Raw genomic sequence first — 24,101 nt, forward strand, 5'->3', positions numbered from 1 at the left:
CCGCCGGCTGCAGCCCCAGGCCCCGCCCCCTCACCTCCCCACCGGCGGCAGCCCCAGGCCCCGCCCCGCCCCTCCCCATCCCCAGCGGCCCGAAAACCCCGCCCCTCCAAACCCGCGGCAGCCCAAAGCCCCGCCCCTCCAAGCCCGCGACAGCGCCCCCCCCAAAGTCCCGCCCACCTCCCGCTGGCTGCGGCCTCGGAGCCGGCCCGGCCCCGCCCCGCGACTTTTCCGGTGCCCTCCCTCCGCGCAGCGCGGGGGATCGTCTCTCCGGGCTTCGACCCACGTTACGTCATAGGCATGCGCGTGGCGCCGCGGCTACGCACTTTCCTGGGCGGGAACAGCAAAATGGCGCGAGAAATAGTGGCGGGTTGAGGACACCGTACCCCTCTGAAGGTAGTCCTGCGATACCTTTGCTGCTCGGTCCCTCCCGGACATGGAGGATGTGGAGGCGCGCTTCGCCCACCTCTTGCAGCCCATCCGCGACCTCACCAAGAACTGGGAGGTGGACGTGGCTGCCCAGCTGGGCGAGTATCTGGAGGAGGTGAGGGCGGCGGGGGAGTGGAGCGGGGTGGGCAGGCGGGTGGGGCTGCGGGGCGGGGGCTCTGGTCCCGGGTCTGTGGGCCCCCCGCCGCCTCCACGCCGGTGGCCATTTGGCGCTCTGGGCGCGCTGATTCTCGGGATCGCTGCTGCTTTTCAAACTCCATCTCTGCCTCCCCAAATCATCCCTTGTTAGATTAGCGTGTAGCTGTCATTGCAGGTCTCTACCCGTCAGCGAGCTGCGAATGATTCAGTGGGTGGTGACCAGCACTTTTTAGCGGAATGGAATAGACTAGAAAGCATTACCGCTTTTGTTTCAGTTATTGGTGCATGCTTGTGTGTTTCACGGGTCTGGATCACGATGTCAGAGGGATTTTTAATCTTGGATTTTCAAACCAATTTCAAGCTGTTGCCATGCTCCGTCCTGTCAGCGTTTAGTCTTTCTTCCATATTTGACAGCTCTGTCTAGACCTCTGTTAAGCTTTCTGCTCCATTTCTGCACTTCATTTTCATTCCTCAACCCATCTCAATCTGGGTTCCAATACACTTAAATGTTTGTTGTCTTGATCAACAGTGATCTCCATCCTACTAAATCCAAGCGACACTAGAAGTGTCATCTTATTCAAATTAGCATTTGTGGGATTGGCCACTCGTTCCTTTTTGAAACATGATTGTAGGATTTTTTTCCCCTATTTTATTTCCTGCTTTTTCTCTTCTATCCAGTTTTTAAGTGTTGAGTTCTTCAGGACAGGACCTGGGTCACCTTCTGATACATTTCCCCTAAACAGTGTTATTTACTCCTATGATTTTAAATCTCTTCTGTATTAGAACTACCAGATTTGCACCTCCATCTGAGATCTTTCCTCCAAATCTACTTTACATATTCAGCTGCTCTCTTGACATCCACCAGGTGTTACATAAACATCTCATTTAACATATATAAAGTGGAATTCATTTTTCTGCTTAAACCCCAGTCTTTCCCATCTTGGAAAATGGCACCATTGTTCAATCAAAGGCAAAAGCTTAGTGCAGCTATAGTGAAGCCCCACTCTCACCACCCAGAATTCCATCAGTTATACCACCAGAATATCACTTGAATTCATCTGTTCTCCATTTTCTCTGGTCTAGGCCACCGTTGTCTCTGGCCTGGATTTGTGTAAAACCTTCCTGTCTGGGCTTCCTTATCCCTGTTTTTGTCTCTGTCCAATTCGTGCTTCAACCTGCAACAAGTGTGACTCTTAAAAATTAAAATCCAGCCGGGCGCAGTGGCTCACACCTGTAATCCCAGCACTTTGGGAGGCTGAGGCAGGCGGATCACGAGGTCAGGAGATCAAGACCATTCTGGCCAACATGGTGAAACCCCATCTCTACTAAAAATACAAAAAAATTAGCTGGGCGTGGTGGTGCAAGCCTGTAGTCCCAGCTACTCGGGAGGCTGAGGCAGGAGAATCACTTGAACCTGGGAGGCGGAGATTGCAGTGAGCTGAGATCACACTACTGCACTACAGCCTGGACAACAGTGTGAGACTCTGTCTTAAAAAAAAAAAAAAATTAAAATCCGGCTACAGCACTGTTTTCTGCCTGAAACCCCTCAGTGGCTTTCCAATGCACTAAAAATAAAACCCAGATTTCCTCCTCTGAACCTGGCTCTGCTCACTGTTTTAGCCTGATTTCAGGCTATTTTGTACCTTGTTCTTTTGAACCAGTCAACCTATGGCTCTCCAAGCTTTTTCTTGGTGAAAGGTGTTCATGCTTTCTGCTCCCACTTGGAAATGTTCTTTTTTGTTTTTAAATAAAGAGGGACTTCATATGGTAAGAGCAAGAGGAAAAATAAAATAAAAGAGAGAGGAGGATCTTGCTGTCTTGCCCAGGCTGGTATCAAACTCCTGTGCTCAAGCAGTCCTGCCTCAGCCTCTCAGGTAGCTGGGACCACAAGTGTGCACCACCAAACCTGGCTGGGAATATTCTAATGACTGAGTCTTTTTTTTTTTTTTTTTTGAGACGGAGTTTCGCTCTTGTTACCCAGGCTGGAGTGCAATGGCGCGATCTCGGCTCACCGCAACCTCCGCCTCCTGGGTTCAGGCAATTCTGCCTCAGCCTCCTGAGTAGCTGGGATTACAGGCACGCGCCACTATGCCCAGCTAATTTTTTGTATTTTTAGTAGAGACGGGGTTTCACCATGTTGACCAGGATGGTCTCGATCTCCTGACCCGTAATCCACCCGCCTTGGCCTCCCAAAGTGCTGGGATTACAGGCTTCAGCCACCACGCCCGGCTTTTTTTTTTTTTTTAACGGAATCTCACTCTGTCACCCAGTCTGACCAACATGGTGAAAACCAGTCTCTACTAAAAATACAAAAAAAATTAGCCGGATGTGGTGGTACACGCCTGTGTCTCAGCTACTTGGGAGGCAGAGGCGGAAAAGTCACTTGAACCTGGGAGGCAGGGGTTGCAGTGAGCCAAGATCGCACCACTGCATTCCAGCCTGGACAATAGAGCAAGAGTCTGTCTCAAAAACAAACCCCAAAAAACAGAGGCTGGGTGCAGTGTCTCATGCCTGTAATCCCAGCATTTTGGGAGGTGGAGGCAGGTGGATCACTTGAGGTCAGGAGTTTGAGACCAGCCTGAGCAACATGGAGAAACCCTGTCTCTACTAAAAATACAAAATTAGCCAGGCGTGGTGGCAGGCACCTGTAACCCCAGTTACTTGGGAGGCTGAGGCAGGAGAATCGCTTGAACCCAGGAGGCGGAGGTTGCAGTGAGTCAAGAACCCACTATTGCACTCCACCCTGGCCAACAGGCTGAGCAAAACTCCATCTCAAAAAACAAAAAAACCCTAGAAACTTAGGAGGGATTTGAAAGAAAGGTTTATGGTCTTATGGAGAGTTTGGAGGACCTAGTTTGTTTGGGGTGAAAGCAGTTGCCTAATTATGGTGAGCTAAAGAATGTTCTAGTTGGAGGGAACCTGGTGTTGGAAGGTTTGAAGTTTTTACAAAAATTAGACTGGGCGTGTGGTGGCAGGTGCATATAATCCCAGCTACTCGGGAGGCTGTGGCAGGGAGAATTTACTTGAACCTGGGAGACAAAGGTTGCAGTGAGCTGAGATCTTGCTACTACGGTGCTCCAGCCTGGGCGACAGAGTGAGACTCTGTCTCAGAAAAAAAAAAAAAAAGGTTCAGAATTGGGAGCATCGAGCAGAGGAGGGCGGGCAGATGGCTGGAGAGGGAGGCTGGCCAGTATGGAGACCTCCCCCGACCAGCTCCATTTAGGATTTTGGGTTTTCCCTACCACTCTTAAGAAAAACCCAAAATCCTAAACAAAGGCACTGACCAGTGTGTGAAGAGTAGATGGGAAGGGAGTGAAGGGCAGAAGGAGCCCTGTCAGTGCAGAGGCAAAAGGGGAGTGGAGGGGGCTAGAATGGGGGTTACTGGAGAGAGGAACCCCTGGGTTTCTGGGCAGGTGGGTTGGGGGGTGTCTAGAGTTCAGTGTGGGTGTGGTTAATACATCAAGTTATGTTTGAAGAAGGCAGCTGAACATGTGGGTTTGGACTCAGATGGCAGGTCCAACCTGGGGAAGTGAGAGGACAGGTGAAGCCCGCTGTCCTGGGAGCGGGTGATCTGGCTGTGGGCAGGGTCACGGGAGAGAAGGGCCGCCATCTCCTCCACATTCCTGTCTTTCTGGCCAAGCTCTTCAGGTCCTGAACACTCCCCCGGGTCCTCACACTTCCATAGATGGTCATGCTGCTGTTTCCTCTCCCTTCCTCCCAGATCTGACAGACAACCTGTGTCCTTCAAGAACTAATGGAAGTGATTCCCCCTGGTGACGGCCCCCCAGCCTTTCCCCGTCCTTGGTGCTACCGTGCTGCCTGAAATCTTGCCTCTCCCCAGCACGCCTTATACTTTGGCCATGTTTATATCGTGCTCATTTTCCTGAATAGACATGTCCAGTCTCTGCTACTGCTCTCACATTCCCTTCATTTGTCTGGTGAGCCTCTTCGTTTTTCAGGCTTCGCTCTGACATTATGTGTGCATGCGTTCATCAGATATTTATTGGACACCAGCGTCAAGCACTGAACAGAGGGCTGGAATTACACTAACGCTGCTCATGGTTCACTAAGGGACAAGGTCACTTTAATGGAGTGGCAGGGAGATCCCAGGCATGGAGGGGGCTCTGAAGAAGAGTTTGCCTGGGGACATTTGGGGGTGGGTGTTCCAAGCAGATGAATATGCAAAATTGGAGAGCTGGGAAAAGCACAGGGACTTCAAAGTGTCGTCTGTGGCTGGGCATGGTAGCGCATGCCTGTAATCCCAGTGCTTTGGGAGGCTGAGGCAGGACGATCACTGGAGGCTGGGAGTTTGAGACCAGCCTGGGCAACATAGACCCCGTCGTTACAAAAACATTTTTTAAAAATAAAAGTTTTGACTGACAATCCCTTGGCTAAAAATAAAATAAAAGTTAAAAAAAAAGTGTCATTGTTGAGAAGGAATATAGGAGATGGACCAGCGTTGGGGAAGATCTTGAGTTAAGTATGGAAGTGAAATGTCTGGGGACATTTGAATGTACTCTGTGGACAGCTGTGAGCGCAGCCCCAGAGCTGAGGAGAGAGGGCTGGTTGGGATGGATCTGGGCAGACAGCTGTGAGCGCAGCCCCAGAGCTGAGGAGAGAGGGCTGGTCAGGATGGGTCTGGGGCTTGTTGGCTTATGGTTGGCAGCTTGGGCTTGGGATGGCGGAATGCGAATGTGGGAAGAAGAGAAGCTGAGAGTGGAGTGCCTGGGACACTGACGTTTAAGGGGGAACAGAGGAGCTGGGGCTCCGGGAGGCCGAGTGGGGCAGAGGAAGGGTGACAACTCACCTGGACTGTTTCCTGAGTTGTCTGCTCAAAGGATGGTGACCTCGGCATTCTGTCTCTGCCTTTCCGACCCCTGAGGTCCCCTTTTCTTCTCTGCACCAGGGGTCTTCCTGCTGCGTCTGTCAACCTCCGGTACCTTCTGGAGGGACTTGATGTGCTGCCCTGGTTATTTGTGGACTGTGCCCTAGGGCCTTCCACTTCCAAAACAGGGTTTTGTTATAGGAAGTAGGGGGAATCACAGAGACCTGCCTCCCCACTGAAATACAGGGACAACTGGTGAGCCCACGGCAGAGCTCGCGCTGCCCATCTCAGGGGGCTGCTCTGCTGTGACCCAGCCAGAGGTGCTAGGCAGAGACCACTGATGGGTGGGGCTTCCCTGGAAGAGGCACGTGCAGACTGGGCCTTGGATTCTCCCTGCCCTTGTGTCGTTTCTTGCAGCTGGACCAGATCTGTATTTCTTTTGACGAAGGCAAAACCACAATGAACTTCATTGAGGCAGCGTTGTTGATCCAGGGCTCTGCCTGTGTCTACAGTAAGAAGGTAGGCCCTGCCTGACGCTGCTCTTGGCATCTTGGTGGCCAGTGGGACCGTGGTCAGCTCTCCTTCTGGGGCAGGCGCAGTGGTCCTCCCGTCTGTGACCTACCTCCCTAGCACCTCAGGTCTCAGCCAGTTCCTTGACACCTTCCAACACCAAGAACAATTTCGAATTTAATATCTTGGTTGGGTGCAGTGGCTCATGTCTGTAATCCCAGCACTTTGGGAGGCCGAGGCGGGCGGATCACAAGGTCAGGAGACGGAGACCATCCTGGCCAATAGTGAAACCCCGTCTCTACTAAAGATACAAAAATTAGCTGGACATGGTGGTGCGTGCCTGTAATCCCAGCTACTTGGGAGGCTGAGGCAGGAGAATTGCTTGAACCAGGGTATAGGAGGTTGCAGTGAACCAAGATTGTGCCACTGCACTCCAGCCTGGTGACAGAGCAAGACTCCGTGCCCAAAAAAAAAAAAAAAATCGTACAACCGGTCAGGGAGGGTCTTGTGTGCCACTGGGCTGTGTTGTCCCAGGGGAATGACCACCTGCTATGTGCACCTGGGAACAGCCCGGGGTGCCATGTGTACCCCCTTCCCCGTCCCCTACTTATGGGTGCTTCATTGTCAGCACCCTGAAAATCTACAACCACCACCCTCTTGGTAGGGCTTCCGTTCTGTGGAGGAGAAGGACAGGAAGTGTGTGAAGGGCTCTGTCCTGCAGGCCCCGTGGTGGCTGAAGCTGGGACCCGGCTGGGCCAGGACATAAGGAGGAGGGGCTGGGGGAGATGTGGGCAGGAGCCCATGGGTGGAGGAGCAGCAGGGCTGCAGGCCATGGGCAGAGTGGGTGCCAACTACAAGGGGCCTGGCCAGCAAGGGCTGTGTGAGGCACACTGTGGGCACCACACTGTCGTCAAGGTCACATGTTGAGAAGGCCACGCTCATGGCTGTGTGGGCCATTGTGGGCAGAGGAGAGAAGTGGGTGGCCTCAGCAGTAAAGTAATTGCCATGAGATTCCTGGTTTGATTTGAGAATTATTTTTGATGGCAAAATTGGTGGTTCTGTACTGGAGGTTTGGTGGCCAGGCCTCGAAGGCCTTGGGGGTGGGCCCCTCTTGTCTGGGTTCTCACTGCCTGCGTCTGGTCGCCAGGTGGAATACCTCTACTCACTCGTCTACCAGGCCCTTGATTTCATCTCTGGAAAGAGGTGAGTACTGGAGCCACTCACAGTGGGGCCCTGTGTGTGGCCAGGGAGACCCCTGCAGCTCCTGGGATGCCCATGGGATACTCTTCTCTCTCAGGCGGGCCAAGCAGCTCTCTGCGGTGCAGGAGGACAGAGCCAATGGGGATGCCAGCTCTGGGGCCCCCCAGGAGGCAGAGGATGAGGTGAGTTTCTTGGGCACACGGCCCCGCCCACTGTGTGCTTGCCTGGGCTCCGCCCCCACGAGCTCTGTCTCCCTCCAGTTGCTGTCACTGGATGACTTCCCTGACTCCCGGACTAACGTGGATCTGAAGAACGATCAGGCGCCCAGTGTGAGCCCTGGCCCCTTTTAGGTTGGGGTGAGGTCAGCACTTTCCCTGGGGCTGTGTTGAGCTGATAGGGTGTGGGATGGTGTTACTGCCCCATGTGGGTTCTCCACCTGGAGGGGAAGGTTGCCTGCTCACCCGCCCTCGGACTCTATGCAGGAGGTCCTCATCGTCCCCCTCCTGCCCATGGCCCTGGTAGCCCCTGATGAAATGGAGAAGAACAACAACCCCCTGTACAGGTAGGGATCTGAGCCCAGCGACGGGGAGGGAGGCCTAGGGCTTCCTGGGAGGGGTCTCTACAGCAGGCATGTTTTTGCCAGCACAGCCGTCAAGGTGAGGTCCTGGCCAGCCGGAAGGATTTCAGGATGAACACATGCACCCCCCACCCCAGAGGGGCCTTCATGTTGGAGCCAGAGGGCATGTCCCCCATGGAGCCAGCAGGCGTTTCCCCCATGCCAAGGACCCAGAAGGGTGAGGTCTTGGATGCGGGGGCTTGGTGGAAAGGAGGGAAAGGGTCTTCTCGAGTGGACTCTTGTGGAGCGCCCTATGCTTGCCAGCTCTGGTCTTGGGACCTCCCTCTCTCTGGTTGCCTACTTCACCCATCTGCTCTGCCTTGATTACAAGTTAACACGGTCTCAGTGCCAGGGACCTGGTGCCCAGCTCAGGGCCCTGCTATCTTCCCTAAGTCCAAGGCCTGGAGTGTGCTGGTCTGTGCCCTTCTGCTGGCCCCTCGGAGGGCCTTGTTGGACACCAGGCAGAGAGCATCTTGGAGAGGGGCTGGACTGACCCTGTCCAATCCCTGTCTCTCGCAGATGCTAGGACTGAGGAGCAGCCAATGGAAGTTTCCGTGTGCAGAAGCCCCGTCCCAGCACTCAGCTTCTCCCAGGAGCCAGGTGAGAAGAAAGCTCCCTGGTGGGACTGGCAGGGCAGCCAAAGAGGGGACCAGGGAGGCAACACTCAGTGGACAGGGCTCCAAGGGGCTGCGCTCAGCTGCCAGCCTCATGCCCCTTCTGTGGCCCTTGGGAATGAGGCCTCACTCAGGGGAGGCAGCCACAGCCTTGGAGCCCAGGTCCCCGGCCTGACCTGAGCCTCAGCCCGTCCTGGTTCGCTGACTGCGCTCTGACTGCCCTCGTCGGTCTCCTCTCTGGGCAGATGTGGATGACTGCATTTAAAGAGGAACATTTGCTAAGAAATAAAATGATCCAAGCAGAGCATACCAGCATGAGGAGGAGGGTGCAAGGCACCTACTGAATCCTCTGGGTTCCAGTGACCAAAGCTGAGAGGAGGGAGTGGCCGTCAGGGTCCCTTTGGTGCCGTCTGGTCTTGACACTCCTTGGAGCTGATCACTCTCTTGCTCCCTGCCCAGGCCCCTCTCCAGAAAGCCCGATGCCCCTGGGCGGGGGTGAGCATGAGGACGCAGAGGAGGCAGTAGAGCTTCCTGAGGCCTCGGCCCCCAAGGCCGCTCTGGAGCCCGAGGAGCCCAGGAGCCCGCAGCAGGTGGGACCCACACGGAGGCCTGCAGAGCCCGAGCTGTGAACCAGGCGACCATGGCTCTGGGGCTGAGTCACCTTGCACAAGGAGGACAGTACTACAGCCTTGGCCCCAGGCCGCTGGTCTTGGGCAGAAGCCTGCCCGTCTTGCAGCCCATTCTGCAACCAGCCCTTTTGATCAGCAGCTTCTGTGTTCCTCCCCTCTCTGATCAGAACTGACGCTCCTCAGATAGTGGACTGACGTCCAGGGGTTTGAGCTCTGTTGAGCTCACGGCTAGCTGGGATGGCCACTGGTTGCCAAGGCGCCTCTTCTGTAGTTAGGCTGGTAGGAGGGGGTGTCGAGGCCTTTGCTGCATCTCTCCGCCCCCAGGGGCAACTCTATCCAGCCTAGAAGGAAGAAATCCTTCCTTTTTATTCATTAAAAAAGAAAATCAACCTGTTGCCTATGGGAGGAAATGTTAACATTTCTTAACTTTAAAATTGGTAGATAACATGAATGTTTGTCAAAATTGATGTTTTTCCTATTTTTGAAAAAGAGTACCCCATGACCACTCTGTGTGTGTGTGTGTGTGTTTTAAAGTTTTTCTTAGGGTTTTTAATGACCCAAGAGAGTACAAGCAAGGTTTTTTTTTTGAGACAGGGTCTTGCTCTGTTGCCCAGGCTGGAGTGTAGTGGCCTGATCTTGGCTCACTGCAGCTTTGACCTCCCCAGGCTCAGGTGATCCTTCCACCTCAGCTTCCCGAGTAGCTGGGACTACAGGCGTGTGACACCACACCTGGCTAATTTTTGTCTTTTTTTGTAGAGACAGGGTCTCACTATGTTGCCCAAGCTGGTCTTGAACTCCTGAGCTCAAGTGATCCTCCTGCCTTGGCCTCCCAAAATGCTGGGATTGTAGGTACCAACTACCATGTCTGGCCCCTGTAGGTTTTTTTTTTTTTTGAGACAGAGTCTTGTTCTGTCAACCAGGCTGGAGTGCAGTGGCATGGTCTTGGCTCACTGCAACCTCCGTCCCCTGGGTTCAAGCAATTCTGCCTCAACCTCCCAAGTAGGTGGGATTACAGGTGTATGCCACCATGCCTGGCTAATTTTTTTGTGTGTGTATTTTTAGTAGAGACGGGGTTTTACTATGTTGGCCAGGCTGGTCTCAAACTTCTGACCTCAGGTGATTCACCTGCCTTGGCCTCCCAAAGTGCTGGGATTACAGGCGTGAGCTGCTGTGCCTGGCCCCTGTGGGGTTCTTGATGTTGACCCAAGGTGGAGTTCTGGGGTACCCAGAGCCTTGAGTAGAGAAGGGAGAAATGAGCTCACGCCTGTAATCCCAGCACTTTGGGAGGCTGAGGCAGGCAGATCACAAGGTCAGGAGATGGAGACCATCCTGGCTACCACTGTGAAACCCTGTCTCTACTAAAAAATACAAAAAATTAGCTGGGCGTGGTGACATGCACCTGTAGTCCCAGCTACTAGGGGATCTGAGGCCAGAGAATTCCTTGAACCTGAGAGGCGGAGGTTGCAGTGAGCCGAGATCATGCCACTGCACTGCAGCCTGGGCGATAGAGTGAAACTCTGTCTCAAAAAAAAAAAAGAAAAGGGAGAAGTGGGGACTCTGTGACTGTCTTTGCAGAATGCTGCCCTGCCCAGGAGGTACATGCTGCGGGAGCGAGAGGGGGCCCCAGAGCCTGCGTCCCATGTGAAGGTAGGAGTGTAGGAGTGTTAGGGCCCTGGCCCTGTCAAGGGTGGATTTGAGGACTGGCTGCCCTCCCATTGTGCCCTTGCTCCTGCTGCCCTGCAGTGTTCCCAGCCTGTGGCCCTTTACACTTGCTCTCTTAAAGACTCCCTCATTCAGCTCTGGGCTCCCTCCTTCCCTCCCTTGAATGTTCCCCTCTGTGATCCAGGGTTTGAGTGTGGTTGGCCCTACCCCAGGCTGTCACTGTACTTGTCTGGGCTTTGGGAGGGATGGCTGTGCACCCCCAACTCCCTCAGCGCCTGCTTGTGCTCTGTACCCAGGAGACTCCAGACCCCTGGCAGAGCCTGGACCCCTTTGACTCCTTGGACTCTAAGCCCTTCAAGAAAGGTAATTGGGTGGAGGATACCTCCACTCAGGTATCCCCGGCTGGGTTTGCTGGGGCATGAGGTAGGGGAATGGGAGTGGGCTCTGCACCCTGATCCCACGGCGGCTCCAAAGACAGTCCGTTTGCCCCCAGGTAGGCCTTACTCTGTGCCCCCCTGTGTGGAGGAGGCTCCAGGACAGAAGCGCAAGAGGAAGGGTGCTGCCAAGCTGCAGGACTTCCACCAGTGGTACCTGGCAGCCTGTGAGTGAGTGTGCTGGACACTCTGGGTCCCTGGGAGCCGGGCCAGGGCCAGTGGAAGAGGATCCCCAATGCTGTGGGCAGCTCTTGGCCTAGTTATGCTGACCATGTTCTTTCGCAGATGCTGACCATGCTGACAGTAGGAGGTCCCGGCGAAAGGGCCCATCCTTTGCAGGTGAGGCTGAGGTCCTTAGGGAATACAGTTTTACTCTCCTTCCCCTATCTCTACCTCCACCTGGTGTCACCCAAAGCCTTGGCTGGACTGGTACGGGGCCTGGGAAGGATGAGGGAGCCCTCAGAAGGCCTTTGTCTGCAGACATGGAGGTCCTGTACTGGACACATGTGAAGGAGCAGCTGGAAACCCTTCGGAAGCTGCAGAGGAGGGAGGCAAGTCTCAGCTGCTCAGCTGTGATCTAGGACCCCGTGGTGGCCCTGATGAGAGATGACAGTGTCCCTCACAGATGCTTTCTCTGGACAGGTGGCTGAGCAGTGGCTGCCAAGGGCTGAGGAGGAGCTGTGGCCTGCAGAGGAGGACCACCTGGAGGATTCCCTGGAAGACCTGGGGGCAGCAGGTGTGTGCCTACCAGGGGGTGGGGTGGAACGGGGCTCAGCACCTGTGCCAGCTGACTTGCCACCTGTGTGCTGTTCACTCCCACCTCCCAGCAGATGACTTTCTAGAGCCTGAGGAGTATGTGGAGCCCAAGGGAGCAGACCCCAAAGAAGCTGCTGACCTTGGTAGGTGGGCAGTGGGCTAGGAGTGCTGAGGGGCCACTGGAGTTGGGGGCAGGGGAGTGTGGCCCCTCAGCCACTCAGCTCACAGCTGCCCCTTCCCAGACGCAGTGCCGGTGTCCCTGAGTTATGAGGAGCTGGTTCGAAGGAATGTGGTAGGCCTGGGTTAGAGGGGGTGGGGGTAGGTGAGAGGCACCCAAGCTCCTGCTTAGGAGGCAGTAGCTCCTGCTGATCCTCCCCTAGGAGCTCTTCATCGCCAGCTCCCAGAAGTTTGTCCAGGAGACAGAGCTGAGCCAGCGCATCAGGGACTGGGAGGACACCGTGCAGCCTATGCTCCAGGAGCAGGTGAGGCGGGGCCGCTGGGAACGGGAGCTGCCTGCTGCAGGCCTATGCCTCTCTCTGCAGCCAATGCGCCCCTCCCCTGTGCAGGAGCAGCACGTGCCCTTTGACATCCACACCTATGGAGACCAGGTAGTCTCACGGTTCGCCCACCTCAATGTGTGGTGTCCCTTTGCGGAGCTGGTGGCTGGCCAGCCGGCCTTCGAGGTATGCCGTTCCATGTTGGCCTCCCTGCAGCTGGTGAGTAGCTGGGATTCGTGGGGTGGGGCGGGGGAACAGTCTCAGACCCTGCTGACACCCCAGCCCTGCAGGCCAATGACTACACAGTGGAGATCACTCAGCAGCCGGGGCTGGAGACAGCCGTGGACACCATGTCCCTGAGACTGCTCACACACCAGCGAGCCCACAAGCGTTTCCAGACCTACGCTGCCCCCTCCATGAGCCAGCCCTGAGTGGAGAGCACCGAGGCAGGGGTGGGGGATGTGTACTGAGGAGCCATGTGTCTGCTCACTCCAGTGTTTCTTCCTGGCTGGCATGGCCTAATAAAGCAATGTTGCCATCTCGTCTTCCCCCTAAAAGCCACTTTGCATACACCTAGTCTGTGCAGAGAAGAGGGCTGTCCAGCCCCCATGGGCTGCTGGTACAGATCACACACGTGCAGATTAAAGGTGCCCCGTTTAATGGTGGGGCTCAAGGCAGGATACTGCGGAAAGCCGCCATGTGCCGCTTCACACTGTCTGTGATCTGCTCAGCCGACCTGCTCCGGCCATAGTAATCGGTGAAGAGGCCGTCAGGGTTAAGCAGGTAGATGGCAATGGAGTGGTCCACGATGTAGTCCTGGTCCTCGTCCTTAGGGCCAGCGCTGTAATACACGCGGTAACTGTGACTAGCCTGGGCAACCTGTTCTGTGGAGCCTGTCAGACCCAGCAGCCTTGGGTGGAAGTCCTGGACGTAGCGGGCCATGGCTTTGACATCGTCCCGCTCGGGGTCCACAGTGATGAAGACAGGCTGCACTGCAGGCAAACCAGGCTCTGCTTCCAGCAGCCGCACCACCTGCACCAGCTTCTCCAGCTCGTCCGGGCAGATGTCGGGGCAGTGAGTGAAGCCAAAGTACATTAGCACCCACTGGCCCCGGAAGTCAGCCTTGCAGCGAGCCTGGCCTTTATGGTCCAGCAGGCAAAAGTCGCCCTGGCCCACGGCTGCCTGGCGCAGGGCTTCCATTCGCTGTTGCTGCCGCAGCCTCTCCTTCTCAGCCCTCAGGGCCAGCCAGACCCCACCCACTCCAGCTCCGAATACGGATGTGATCAGCAGCCTGGTTCGAAGCCTAGGGCCCTGGCGCTGGCCCTGCCCACCTGTCTCTGCAGGGCCCTGCCGTGACAAAAGCCAGGACCTCAAATGCAGGGCCTGGCCTCCCAGGGTCCCAGGGAGGGCTGAGGGCTTGAGCTGAGAGAGCCTGTGCCAAGCCATGGGGCCCCGAGTCAGCAGCAGCATGGATCTGATGCTCCTGGAAACAAACACAGGTGTCAGCAGCCAGAAAGGAAGGCCCAAGATGGCACCTGGGCTGCCCCTGCCACTCTGGAGACCAGCCACCCATTTGAAGGACCCAGCCCATGTTCAGGCTTAACAGGCAGTCACTGCTCACCTGAGCTCAGAATGCCACCAAACATCCACACCTGGGCAACCACACCTCTCACTCCGGTCCTCCACCTGGGATCCCTAGCCTCTCACCACACCCAGCCCTGTACCTGTGCCTCAGCAGGTGTGCCTCTTGCTGACTGAAAGCTTCCAAGTGCTGCGTCGCCTGGACTCTTGACCATGTTATTTGCAATAAACCCGTTTATTGAAAGGAGGTGGGTAATACTCTGGCTTGCAATCCCTAGAGCAACCGACTCCTCCAGCACTTTCCTGTCACCTCGGGCCACCTCTAACCATAGCTGTTCTCCCCACTCCCAGCAGAAAACTTGCACCACCTACGCCGGAGCTCGGACTCTGCGTGCCTCCGGTATTTAACGTTTCCTCGCAGACACTTCTACCCGCCACAAAACCGCACTGTCCTCACATCCAGGCTTCCCAGCAGCTTCTCCGGGCTCGCTGCCGACGCCCTGCCTTTGCGTTGGTGACCTTTGCGCCCTTCCACGGGCCCCGGCAGGTTTGCTAGGTGAAGTCTTAGGACTCCCCGTCACTGCTTGTCCTGCTAGGGGCACCCTCCTCGGGACTAACTGCGCCCTCCACCGCGCCCGGGCGGTTCTGGGCTTGTCCCCTGCCCACCAAAGCCAGCGCCCTCTTGGCCAGAAAGGTCCCAGGACCACACGAAGCGCCGCGCGCGCGTTAGAACTGTTCTCAGCCGCGAGAACACCGGTGCCTGCTCGGAGCCTCTCCCCTCTCTCCAGCGCCCCCCCGGGGTAAGCCCCGCTAGCCCCACGCAGCAGCCGGAACTGGGAAACCGGAGCCCAGCGTGTCCCCGCGGTTAACTCCTCCCCTCCCGCCCCAACCTGGCCCCGGCGTCCACACCTCGCGGCGGGGTCGCGCGTCAGTGGACCAGGCCCAGGAGTCGGCGCCGGCCTCCGACTCCCCGCGCTCCGCCCCGCGAACTCCTCGTGGGCTCAGGGATCCGCCGCGCCACACACCCGCAGCCAGGGCATAGGCGTCCCCGGAGCTGCGCGCATGCGCAGATGGGCGCAGCCGCCCTGCGCAGCTGCTGACAGGCGGTCCGCGCGTGCGCGGAATGTGCAGCCCGCTGGAGCTCACGTGTTCGCCGAGACGGCCCCCCCACCCCTCGCCCCGCGGCTCCGGATCCCTGGGTTCCCGCCCCGGCGCGCCAGACACGGACAAGGCTTCGCAGCGAAAGAGCTTTATTGCTGCGGCGGCAGGACAAGCTCGGCGAAGGGCGAGGGGGTGGTGAAGGGCGCGCGGTCCGAGAGCACGAGCGCCTCTTGCAGGGCGCGGCGTTGCAGGCCGCTGAGCGCGGGGCCGTCCCGGTGCACGCGGAGCCAGGGCGTCCCTGCAGGGCAAGGGGCGTCAGAGGCCGCGCGGCCGGAGCAGGGTCGGGGTCGGCGGCGCGGGGGCAGCAGGGCGGGGGCGGCGCTCACCACGGCTTAGCTTCTGACCCACGTCGACCAGCAGCTCCGCGCCCACCCCCAGGCGGAGCGGCTCCCCCGCGCGGCTGCGCCCGGCCCCGAGCTCGTGCAGCACCTGCGCCAGCGGCAGTGCCCGGACCAGCTCCACGGTGCCTGCGGGGAGAGGGCCTGAGACACGGGGGCTCGGGAAGGAGCAGGGGCAGGGGCTGGGGAAGGGAAGGGGATGGCGGAGGCGGGATGACGGGGTTCCCTCGACGCTCACCGTCCGCGGGCGCCAGCAGCTCCTCCTGTTCCCGGGCGCGAGGCAGCAGCTCCCGGCGCTCTGCGGGGCTCCCGGAGCACAGGGCTCGGGCCAGGCTGGGATCCACGCCCTGCGCCGCCAGCATCAGCTCGAAGCGGCCAAGGGCCGAGCCGTCGTCCAGCGCCGCGGCCACCCGGGCAGCGCCTTGGGCCTGGGTCCCGGCGTGTCCGCTGAGCCAGAGCAGGGCGCCCCCTGTTGGCGGGGACGGGGTTTAGGCGCGGCCGGGCGGGGGCGGCCCCGGCGAGAAGCCCCCCTCCCCTGCTCCCCGTTCTCACCGAGCCTGGTGACCAGGTCCCTTAGGTCCGACGGGCCTGCGCCATCCATGCAGAGCAGCGCCTCCTCCACCTCCAGGGCGTTGCCCACGCAGCGGCCCAGGGGCTTGTCCATGGCGGTCAGCGCTGCCGCGACCCGAAGCCCCAGGTCTGCTCCCACGCCAACCTGTGGAGAGAGGCTCAGTGTGGACCCTACATAGTGGGTCCTCCTGCAGCCGGTTCTTCATCGAACTCCAGCTCCTCTGCACCTTTCAACCTGGGGGTTGCCAGCCCCCCAGGATGAAATCAGGAAAGGATTGGGGTGGGGAACAGAAGCGAGCGAAGTGCCACACCTCTACCTGGGGCCAGGAGGACCTTCTACCTGGCCTGGGGGAGGGGCGCCACGGAGGGCTTCCCCAGGCCCAGGCCAAGGCAGCCTTGACCTCCAAAGTCACAGGAGTTTCGGGGGCCATGAGAGAGGGAGGGACTTCGGGCAGGAAAGGGTGGGTCTGGGGTCAGTCAGGGCTGCTGAGTGGAGGGAGGCAGTGGGGACGGGAGGGGTGAAGGGTAGGCTGGACCCACATCAAGACGCACCCCCAGGGAGAGGCCACACCACTCACCAGCGTCCTTGCCAGCTCCCGGGCCTGCTCCTGGTTGGGGAAGACGGCGGCCCCTCCAAACTTAACGTCTATCACCAGAGCGGACAGCCCCTCCACGACCTTCTTACTGAGGATGGAGGCTTTGTGGGGAGGTAGAGGCAATTGGAGACAATGGAGAGCATGGAGCTTCCTGGGAGACTTGGGGGATGCCGACTTTGAGGTCAGGGGCCCTGAGCATTGAGGGTCAAGTCCCTTATGATGGGGGTGGCAGAACCTAGTGGGCTGTGTATCAGGCCACCCCACAAGGTGGTGGTCAGGCATCTTGTGATTGTTGTGGGGGGGGGCCCGCAGGCACACGGTCAGGTGACTCCTAACAAGTGGACCAAGAGGACCCTGACTGTGAGGTCAGAGATCAGGGGCCTGTAACATGCAGAAGCAGGCCATGGAGTCAGGTCACCTGTGATGAGTGGCAGGCTGTCCACGGTGGCTGTCACATCTCTGGCTGCATATAGGATTCCATCTGCAGGGACCAGCTGCTCACTCTGGCCCACGATACAGCAGCCCGCCTGCTCCAGCAGCACTTGCATCTGATCAAACACCCCCTATTCTCAGTGATCTCTGGTAACAGCAGCTTCCCCCCCCGGGAAGGAGTCTTGCTCTGTTGTCCAGGCTGGAGTAGCTGGCAGAATCTCGGCTCACTGTGACCTCTGCCTCCTGGGCTTAAGTGATCCTCCCACCTCCACTTCCCAATAGCTGGGACTACAGGCATGCACCACCACAATGGCCTTTCCCCCCCTCCCTTCTTTTTTGTAGAGATGAAGTCTCACTATATTACCCAGGCTCATCTCCAACTGGGCTCAAGCGATCCTCCCTCCTCTGCCTCCCAAAGTGCTGGGACAGGGTGTCTCACTCTGTTCCCCAGGCTGGAGTGCAGTGCCACGGTCACGGCTTACTGCAGCCTAGACCTCCCAGGCTCAAGTGATCCTACTGCCTCAGCCTCCTGAGTAGCTGGAATCACAGGCGCACCACCACATGAGGCTAATTTTTTCATTTTGTAGAGAGATGGGGTTTTGCCATATTATTCAGGCTGGTTTTGAACTGGGTTCAAGTGATCTGCCCCCCTCGGCCTTCCCAAGTGCTAGGATTACAGGTGTGAGCCACCGTGCCCGGCCAACCATCTGTGATTTTGACCAACTCCTCGTTTATGATCCTGATGAGTTCCACTGATGATTTTGACCCAGGTCCAATGACATGAGCAACTTTGAGGGATAACCTCAATAGTGACCCTAATGATCCACCAGTGATCCTTTAGTGATCCTGGCCAGTGTCATGTCTTCATCATCAACCCGGATCAAGAACTCATCAGCACCCCCCACCCCCGTACCTGCTCTGGGCTCTGGATGACATTGAATCCAGGAATAGACTCCAGCTTATCCAAGGTGCCTCCTGTATGCCCCAGACCACGTCCGCTGATCATTGGCACCTGGAGGGCAGGGATGCTGAGTACCCTGCACGGTACTCCTCCCCCACACCCCCATACATCCCCTCACCTTCCCTGGCTAGGACTTCAGCTGGATTTAGAAAGTATTTAAGCAGCTATAGGGGTTCCCAGCCAGTGAGGGAATGGGAAGGAAGTTTTCTCGGTTGAGAAATGTCAGTAGGGGAGGAGGTTGGTACCCATCCCTGGGGGAAACAAGGGTTGGGGCAGAGGGAAGAAGTCCTTACTTATCCCTTGGGGGAGCTGTCTGGGGACCCAAGGGGAAAGGGTCCGCATTCCATCAGTGGATCTTTTGCCTGCTCCAAGGGGGCCTGGTCTGGAGCCAGAGGGGCCCCAAGCTCTGTGCTGGGGAGTGGGGTGGGGAGAAGCCTCGGTCCTGGCTTGGGGTCTTTGGGCCAGGCTTGAGGTTGGGAGCTGCCTGTGGATGGCCTGGTTGCTGACTCGGGTCCTAGGCTCTGGTCTGGAAAGGAGGTGGTTTCTAACCTTGCAGCCACACGCAGCCAGGGCAGGTGCCAGGACCAGGCTGACCTTGTCACCCACACCCCCTGTGGAATGCTTGTCCACAAGCTGCTGGCGCCAGGCCTCTGGCCACTCCAGCTGCTGCCCCGACTGGGCCAGGGCCTGGGTCAGCACCGAGGTCTCCTTCAGATCCATGCCCCGAAGTCGGATGGCCATCAGCATGGCCCCTGGTATATGGGGTTATGCGTGAGGGTGGCAGCCCACAGCGGTGGGGCACTGTAACACCCCCAGGGACCGACAGTCTTGGTTGACCTTCCGGCCAGGATCGGGGCACCCAACCCTCCCCACCCACCGATCTGTGTGCCCTGCGCGCTCCCGTTCACCACAGCAGCCACGAAGCCCCTGATGTCCGCTTCACTCAGGCGGCCTCCATCTCGCTTCATGCGGATCAGCTCTGGAAGCTGCTTAGGCTCTGGCGAGGGGTCGGGAAGTCCCTGGGTCCCTTCCCTGGAGAGGTCACCAGGCCTGGGTGGGGCCCGGGTTCCCCGGGTCATCGAGGCCGCCATCGCTCCGGGCCTGCGGGGATGCCTGGCACGTCTGGGACCTGCGGCCGAGCGGTGTTGATGTCTGAGCCGCGTGCTCCCGTCTCAACCCTTTTCCGCGTCTCCCTGGTGTCCGCCCCTCGGTCCCGTGTCTGTGTCGCCCTGGTCCGAGTCTGGCTCCCGCTTCCCGGCCTCACGACCTGAGCCCGGCCCGTACCTGCTCAGGACAGCTGCCCTCGCCCACCTGCTCCGGATCCCAGCCCGGGATACCCTGCCTTGTCCACGAGTCGGGACCGCAGGCTTCGCGCACAGCGAGGTTCGCGCACAGCGGGGCACTGCCAGAGGCAGGGCGGCGGCACTCCAGGACAGAGGGCAGGTGGGGCCGTCTGGTGGGCGGGGCTCGGCAGTCGCCTCCGCCCGCGAACCCCTGCGCGCCGCGTCCCGGCCGATCCCCAGATGCTCCCGGACACGCGGGATTTCCCGGCCCGGGGCCGTCGGCGGCCGCGACCACTGGCCTGTCCCGCCCGTCGCGGCCCCTTCAGTGTCTGTAGCGCCCGAGCGTCGCCCATCCCGCCCTCAGTGGGGTCTCGACGTTCGGACGTGGCGCGGGGCTGGGCCTCGCCGGCCGCTCGGGCCCCACCCCGCTGGGTTCGGAGTTCGGACTCGGCCCCGCCCCTGGCCTCGCCCTGGGACGCGCAGAGAGAGAGAGAGGTGGACACGATGCGGGCTTTGAAACTTTAAGCAAACAAGTGTGGGGTCGCGCCCGCCCGGCGGGTCAGTTGTCCACGTCGGTCACCAGAGGGGCCAGGTAGTCCGAGTGCCGGATCCCGAAGCTCCAGCCGCGGGGCTTCCGGTGCTGCGGGTCCGGAGACGCCGCTGAGCTCGCGGGACCGGCGTCCCCTCCGCGCCGGGGACCCTGATCCCATAACTCCGACCTCAGTCCCCCCCCCGCCCCGCCTCTGACCCTTGACCCTGGACTCCAGGCCACCTGGTCCACGTTGTAAGCTGCGGGCCCCGGCTTCTTCGTGCTGTCTTGGGGGAGCGAAGTCCGCGCCAGCATCGTGAACTGGGGGGCCCGGGACTTGTAGACCCCCGGGCTCACCACGTGGTAGGCGCAGGGGCCTGGGGTCTGCGGGAGGGCAGAGGGTGCTGGCTGCCGCCTTCACTGCGGCGGACTAGGGACACCCTGCGTCCGCCCCACCTGTCCCCCACCTTGCTGAGGTCCTCGAAGAAGCTGCCCGCTGCTCTGCGGCCGGAGATGGAGTAAGTTGGAGCGGAGACTTTGCCGACGACTCGCGGACCCAAGAGCGAGGGCACAGTATAGGCCCCCGGACCTGGAGAGGAGCCGGGGCTCGGGGCTAGTGGGTCCGCGCGGACAGGCGCGGGGTGACCCCCGGCCTGGAGTGGGAAGGCCCCTAGTGCTGGGATGGGCCTTTCTGGCCTCACCTGGGCTTTGCTGCTCCGCGTGGACACCCCAGTTTCGGGGAGCAATGGTGTGCCGAGGCGCGCTGGGGTACGTCGCGTTCCCCGCTCGCTCCGGGAAGTACCTGCCTGCCAGGCGGATCAAGGGTGTGGGGGCGGGAGCTGGGTGGGGGCCTGGTGGGTGCCCCTGGGACTAAGGGGGGAATCTGAGCTACTATTTGTCAAAGCCCCGCGGGGCTCGAGGTTGGGGATTTGAGATCCGGATATGGGGGTACCGAATATGCGGTGTTAGGGTATCCGAGGGAGACTCGGGGTTCAGGTGGGGGGTTCCCAGGTGGGCCTCCCTGGAGGCAGTTCGGCGTTGGGGTGGCCAGGGTCCTGGGGGTGCTGACCGGGTCCCGGAGTGGGGAAGGGCGCTGAGTGGCGCGGGCGGCCGTAGATGGAGTAGGCGGGGGCGCTGTCGGGGCCGCGCACGGTCATGCGGGCTGGCACCAGGTGGCCGGGCCCGGGGCCGCAAGTCGTCCGCTGCGTGGGGAGGCGCGCGCCGAAGGTGAAGGCGGGGGCTCGGGGCCGCGACGGGTCATGCAGAACGTAGCCTGGGAGCATCCGAGTCAGCGCCGCGCCGGGCCGGGCCAGGCCAGCCCCACCCCGACGTGGAACACGGACCCTCCCCCGGCACAGACCCCCCCTCTCCCCGCTCTCAGGCCCCGTTCGGCCCCGAGCACAGACCTCACCCGTCACTCCCCCTTCCCTCCCCGGGCACCGTCCCACCCGCTCAATCCCGGGCCCGCCCCTGCTACCGGTGTTGGGCGGCAGCTTGTATTTGGGCCCAGGGCCTCGGTAGTGCGCCGCGATGGGACCGCGAGGCCGGTGTGGCCGCCAAGGGCCCACCCAGGAGTCCGAGCCCATATCGCGGGTGGGAGGCGCTTACAGCTCGCAGCACCTGTGGACAGAGGGCGGTGGCAGCGGCCCCTCCACCCCAGATTCTTGGGGAGCGCACTTTCCCGCAACCTTCGGATTAGCGCGGGGCGGGGCCTGGTCGGTATCCCTGGCGCCGGCAAAACCAACAGGAGCTTCCTTCCCGGCTCTGATGGGCGTGGGGCTGGAGCGGGTTCAAGGCCATCACCCTACTCCTGACTCCAGGGAGGGCTAGGTAGGGTCGTGAACTGGCTGGGGACAAGTTTAGACCCAGACTTTGGGAAGGGAATCACCTAGCGGGGGCGGGCAGGAGATTTTCATGGTGTTGGGAAAAGGTGCCCCGGGGAGGGCCTGGCGTGGGGGACCTGGTGCCCCTAGGGGAGGCCCCGAGATGCACTGACCTGTGGTGGTAGCTCCTGGTGTGGGAAAACAAAGCGACGTGGCTGGACACCCATGCTCCGCCCCGCCCACCTCCCAGACCCCATTGTGGCCGTTTCCCGCTTCCTGGCAACCAGACTGACTGCCTCCCTATCCCTAACCTGGCTCCGCCCCCCCGCCTCCCCCGTCCCGTGCCGCCGCTGGGCTTCTCCGTGGATTCTGTGGCATGGGCAGGACAGTAGGCTGGGGCATCCAGAACTCTAGCCTCACCCTTACCCAAGCTTCAGTATAACCATTCTAGAATTAGACAAATCTGCAGGTGAAAAGCAAGGATGGGAATAAAGGAATTGAATAATGCAAACCACACACTCAATTTAATTGTGTGTAGGGAATTTTACATCCATTTAAGCCCATGAAATATTTGCAAAAAACAATCATGTATTGGGCCACAAAATAAGCATAGAAGTTGAAAAAATGATATGACACATGATTTGATTACAATTGAATACAATTCTAAGCAAACAAAATGTTAAAAAAGAAGAAACTTAGCCTGGGCAATACAGTGAGACCCCATCTTGACAAAAAACTTGTAAAAATTAGCTGGGCGTGATGGTGCACACCTGTAGTTCCAGCTATGAAGTTGAGGGCTGAGGTGGGAGGTGGAGCTATCTCAGCTCAGTGCAACCTCTGCCTCCCGAGTTCAAGTGATCATCCTGCCTCAGCCTCCCAAGTAACTGGGACTACAGGCGTGCACCACCATGCCCAGCTAATTTTTGTATTTTTAGTAGAGACAGAGTTTCACTGTGTTGGCCAGGCTGGTCTTGAACTCCTGACTTCAGGTGATCTGCCTGCCTTGGCCTACGTTTTTGTTTATTTTAAAATTTATTATTATTTATTTGTTTTGAAACAAGGTGTTGCTCTGTCGCCCAGACTGGAGTGTAGTGGTATGATCATGGCTCACTGCAGCCTCGACCTTCTGGGCTCCACCTCAACCTTCTGAGTAGCAGGGACTGCGGGCATTCACCACCATGCCTGGCTAATTTAAAAAATTTTTTGTAGAATAGGGTCTCATCATGTTGCCCAGGCTGGTTTTTAATTCTGGGTTGAAGTGATCCTCCCACCGTGGACTCCAAAAGTGCTGGAGTTACAGGCATGAGTGTGCCCAGCCCACAGAAGTTGTTGTGAAGCAAAGAGAACATTGGTTACAGGGGCTTATTGCAGGAGTTGACATCAGTTTATTAGTGGAGACAGTGTGTCAGCCAACTGTTCTTTGTACATCTGGCTAGCCTTCCTTGTGACTCATGTAGCAAGGTGCAGGTTGGAAAATCCTTGTCAAAAGTTATCTTTACAGGCCAGGCATGGTGGCTCACACCTGTAAGCCCAGCACTTTGGAAAGCCGAGGCAGGCAGATCACTTGAGGTCAGGACTTTGAGACCAGCCTGGCCAACATGGTGAAACCCGATTTCTAAAAATACAAAAATTACGTGGGCATGGTAGCAAGTACCTATAATTGCAGCTACTCGGGAGACTGAGGCAGAAGAATCCCTTGAACCCAGCAGGTGGAGCTTACAGTGAGCTGTGATCACGCCACTGCATTTTAGCCTGGGCAACAGAGCAAGATTCTTTAAAAAAAAAAAAAGTTCTTTTTACAGGTATATGTATGTGAGACCTTCAGAGACTTTTGTAATGGTTCTTCTCATAGGCATGTGTGCATGAAGGACCCCACCCCTTCTTAACCTCTTACTTTGTTTCGGTTTGACACAAGTAACTCCATCTTGATATTGGCAATTTTTACATTTCCTCCTTTTGATGAAGATCTTTTCCTGAGGCTGGGTGTGGTGGCTCACACCTGTAATTCCAGCACTTTGGGAGGCTGAGGCGGGCGATCACCTGAGGTCAGGAGTTGGAGACTAACCTGGCCAACATGCTGAAACTCTGTCTCTACTAAAAATACAAAAATTAGCTGGGTGTGGTGCTGTGTACCTGTAATCCCAGCTACTCAGGAAGTTGAGGCAGGAGAATCACTTGAACCCAGGAGGCAGAGGTTGAAGTGAGCCGAGACTGTGCCATTGCATTCCAGCCTGGGTGACAGAGTGATACTCAATCTAAAGAAAAAGTGAAAAAAAAACCCAACAAAAAAAATCTTTCTCTGAAGACATCACTGATCAATTATCCTCTGGTTAGGTTTTGATTGTCCCTTGGTGCCAAGATGGACCTGTCCAGGTTGATTTGGTGCCATGTTGGGAGAATGGCCAGGAATTTCAAATCGGTGTCAAAACCATTTGAACCACATCTGAGCAGCTGGAAGGAGATTTGGAAGGAGTAGCTGTCAGGTAAAGTCAGCCTGGAGTT

The 24,101-nt window shown here is 58.2% G+C and overlaps 4 protein-coding genes across 8 annotated transcripts; 1 reads left to right on the top strand and 3 right to left on the bottom strand.

Moving 5' to 3' along the window:
• The first annotated feature begins 331 nt into the window (after positions 1 to 331).
• Positions 332 to 14,159, top strand: NCAPH2 (non-SMC condensin II complex subunit H2). Of its 3 annotated transcripts, XM_064368277.1 has the most exons (21): positions 454 to 541; positions 4,304 to 4,520; positions 5,825 to 5,926; positions 7,065 to 7,120; positions 7,215 to 7,299; positions 7,378 to 7,446; positions 7,600 to 7,679; positions 7,766 to 7,911; positions 8,253 to 8,333; positions 8,807 to 8,937; positions 10,552 to 10,623; positions 10,935 to 11,001; positions 11,132 to 11,239; positions 11,358 to 11,411; positions 11,553 to 11,623; positions 11,715 to 11,808; positions 11,900 to 11,971; positions 12,071 to 12,120; positions 12,209 to 12,310; positions 12,395 to 12,544; positions 12,616 to 14,159. In XM_064368277.1, exons 2-21 carry the CDS (start codon positions 4,476 to 4,478, stop codon positions 12,754 to 12,756), a joined length of 1,776 nt encoding a protein of 591 aa, XP_064224347.1. In that variant the 5' UTR covers positions 454 to 541; positions 4,304 to 4,475; the 3' UTR covers positions 12,757 to 14,159. The 3 variants fall into 3 exon arrangements, with proteins under 3 accessions (XP_012289795.1, XP_012289796.1, XP_064224347.1); XM_012434372.3 differs by lacking the exon at positions 4,304 to 4,520 and having other exon boundaries at positions 332 to 541; XM_012434373.3 differs by lacking the exon at positions 4,304 to 4,520 and having other exon boundaries at positions 332 to 541; positions 11,903 to 11,971.
• LOC105704876 (protein SCO2 homolog, mitochondrial) lies at positions 12,963 to 14,873 on the bottom strand. Its single transcript, XM_012434374.2, has 2 exons — positions 14,816 to 14,873; positions 12,963 to 13,808 (listed from the first exon to the last, which is right to left on the bottom strand). The coding sequence occupies exon 2, from the start codon at positions 13,793 to 13,795 to the stop codon at positions 12,995 to 12,997; it is 801 nt and encodes a 266-aa protein (XP_012289797.1). The 5' UTR covers positions 13,796 to 13,808; positions 14,816 to 14,873; the 3' UTR covers positions 12,963 to 12,994.
• Positions 14,717 to 19,340, bottom strand: TYMP (thymidine phosphorylase). The gene is made up of 11 exons (XM_064368315.1): positions 19,249 to 19,340; positions 18,842 to 19,093; positions 18,514 to 18,716; positions 17,917 to 18,015; positions 16,990 to 17,119; positions 16,554 to 16,672; positions 15,958 to 16,120; positions 15,644 to 15,874; positions 15,394 to 15,549; positions 15,164 to 15,305; positions 14,717 to 14,999 (listed from the first exon to the last, which is right to left on the bottom strand). Exons 2-11 carry the CDS (start codon positions 19,053 to 19,055, stop codon positions 14,717 to 14,719), a joined length of 1,740 nt encoding a protein of 579 aa, XP_064224385.1. The 5' UTR covers positions 19,056 to 19,093; positions 19,249 to 19,340.
• Positions 19,341 to 19,752: 412 nt separating this feature from the next.
• Positions 19,753 to 21,442, bottom strand: CIMAP1B (ciliary microtubule associated protein 1B). 3 transcript variants are annotated; one of them, XM_064368279.1, is made up of 6 exons: positions 21,254 to 21,442; positions 20,846 to 20,978; positions 20,478 to 20,582; positions 20,244 to 20,365; positions 20,020 to 20,160; positions 19,753 to 19,887 (listed from the first exon to the last, which is right to left on the bottom strand). In XM_064368279.1, exons 1-6 carry the CDS (start codon positions 21,360 to 21,362, stop codon positions 19,769 to 19,771), a joined length of 729 nt encoding a protein of 242 aa, XP_064224349.1. In that variant the 5' UTR covers positions 21,363 to 21,442; the 3' UTR covers positions 19,753 to 19,768. The 3 variants fall into 3 exon arrangements, with proteins under 3 accessions (XP_064224349.1, XP_064224348.1, XP_012289792.2); XM_064368278.1 differs by having other exon boundaries at positions 19,996 to 20,160; positions 20,846 to 21,049; XM_012434369.2 differs by having other exon boundaries at positions 20,846 to 21,049; positions 21,254 to 21,402.
• Positions 21,443 to 24,101: the final 2,659 nt, after the last annotated feature.

This window comes from Aotus nancymaae, unplaced genomic scaffold (genome assembly GCF_030222135.1).
Source record: "Aotus nancymaae isolate 86718 unplaced genomic scaffold, 86718_ANA_hifiasm-v0.15.2.pri h1tg000076l, whole genome shotgun sequence".
In the NCBI taxonomy this organism is placed as follows: domain Eukaryota; kingdom Metazoa; phylum Chordata; class Mammalia; order Primates; family Aotidae; genus Aotus; species Aotus nancymaae.

What these genes read in the sequence shown, in the direction of transcription:
- NCAPH2 (XM_012434372.3), top strand. Translation starts at nt 434, where the DNA reads ATGGAGGATGTGGAGGCGCGCTTCGCCCACCTCTTGCAGCCCATCCGC. An exon ending in CCAGTGGTACCTGGCAGCCT is followed by an intron (nt 11,240 to 11,357) that starts GTGAGTGAGTGT and finishes GTTCTTTCGCAG; the next exon opens with ATGCTGACCATGCTGACAGT. An exon ending in AGCCTATGCTCCAGGAGCAG is followed by an intron (nt 12,311 to 12,394) that starts GTGAGGCGGGGC and finishes TCCCCTGTGCAG; the next exon opens with GAGCAGCACGTGCCCTTTGA.
- LOC105704876 (XM_012434374.2), bottom strand. Translation starts at nt 13,795, where the DNA reads ATGCTGCTGCTGACTCGGGGCCCCATGGCTTGGCACAGGCTCTCTCAG.
- TYMP (XM_064368315.1), bottom strand. Translation starts at nt 19,055, where the DNA reads ATGGCGGCCTCGATGACCCGGGGAACCCGGGCCCCACCCAGGCCTGGT. An exon ending in TGGCTGCGTGTGGCTGCAAG is followed by an intron (nt 18,016 to 18,513) that starts GTTAGAAACCAC and finishes CCTGCCCTCCAG; the next exon opens with GTGCCAATGATCAGCGGACG. An exon ending in GGACCTGGTCACCAGGCTCG is followed by an intron (nt 15,875 to 15,957) that starts GTGAGAACGGGG and finishes CCCCGCCAACAG; the next exon opens with GGGGCGCCCTGCTCTGGCTC.
- CIMAP1B (XM_064368278.1), bottom strand. Translation starts at nt 21,362, where the DNA reads ATGGGCTCGGACTCCTGGGTGGGCCCTTGGCGGCCACACCGGCCTCGC. An exon ending in CGCGGAGCAGCAAAGCCCAG is followed by an intron (nt 20,366 to 20,477) that starts GTGAGGCCAGAA and finishes GCTCCTCTCCAG; the next exon opens with GTCCGGGGGCCTATACTGTG. An exon ending in TCTTCGAGGACCTCAGCAAG is followed by an intron (nt 20,161 to 20,243) that starts GTGGGGGACAGG and finishes GCCCTCCCGCAG; the next exon opens with ACCCCAGGCCCCTGCGCCTA.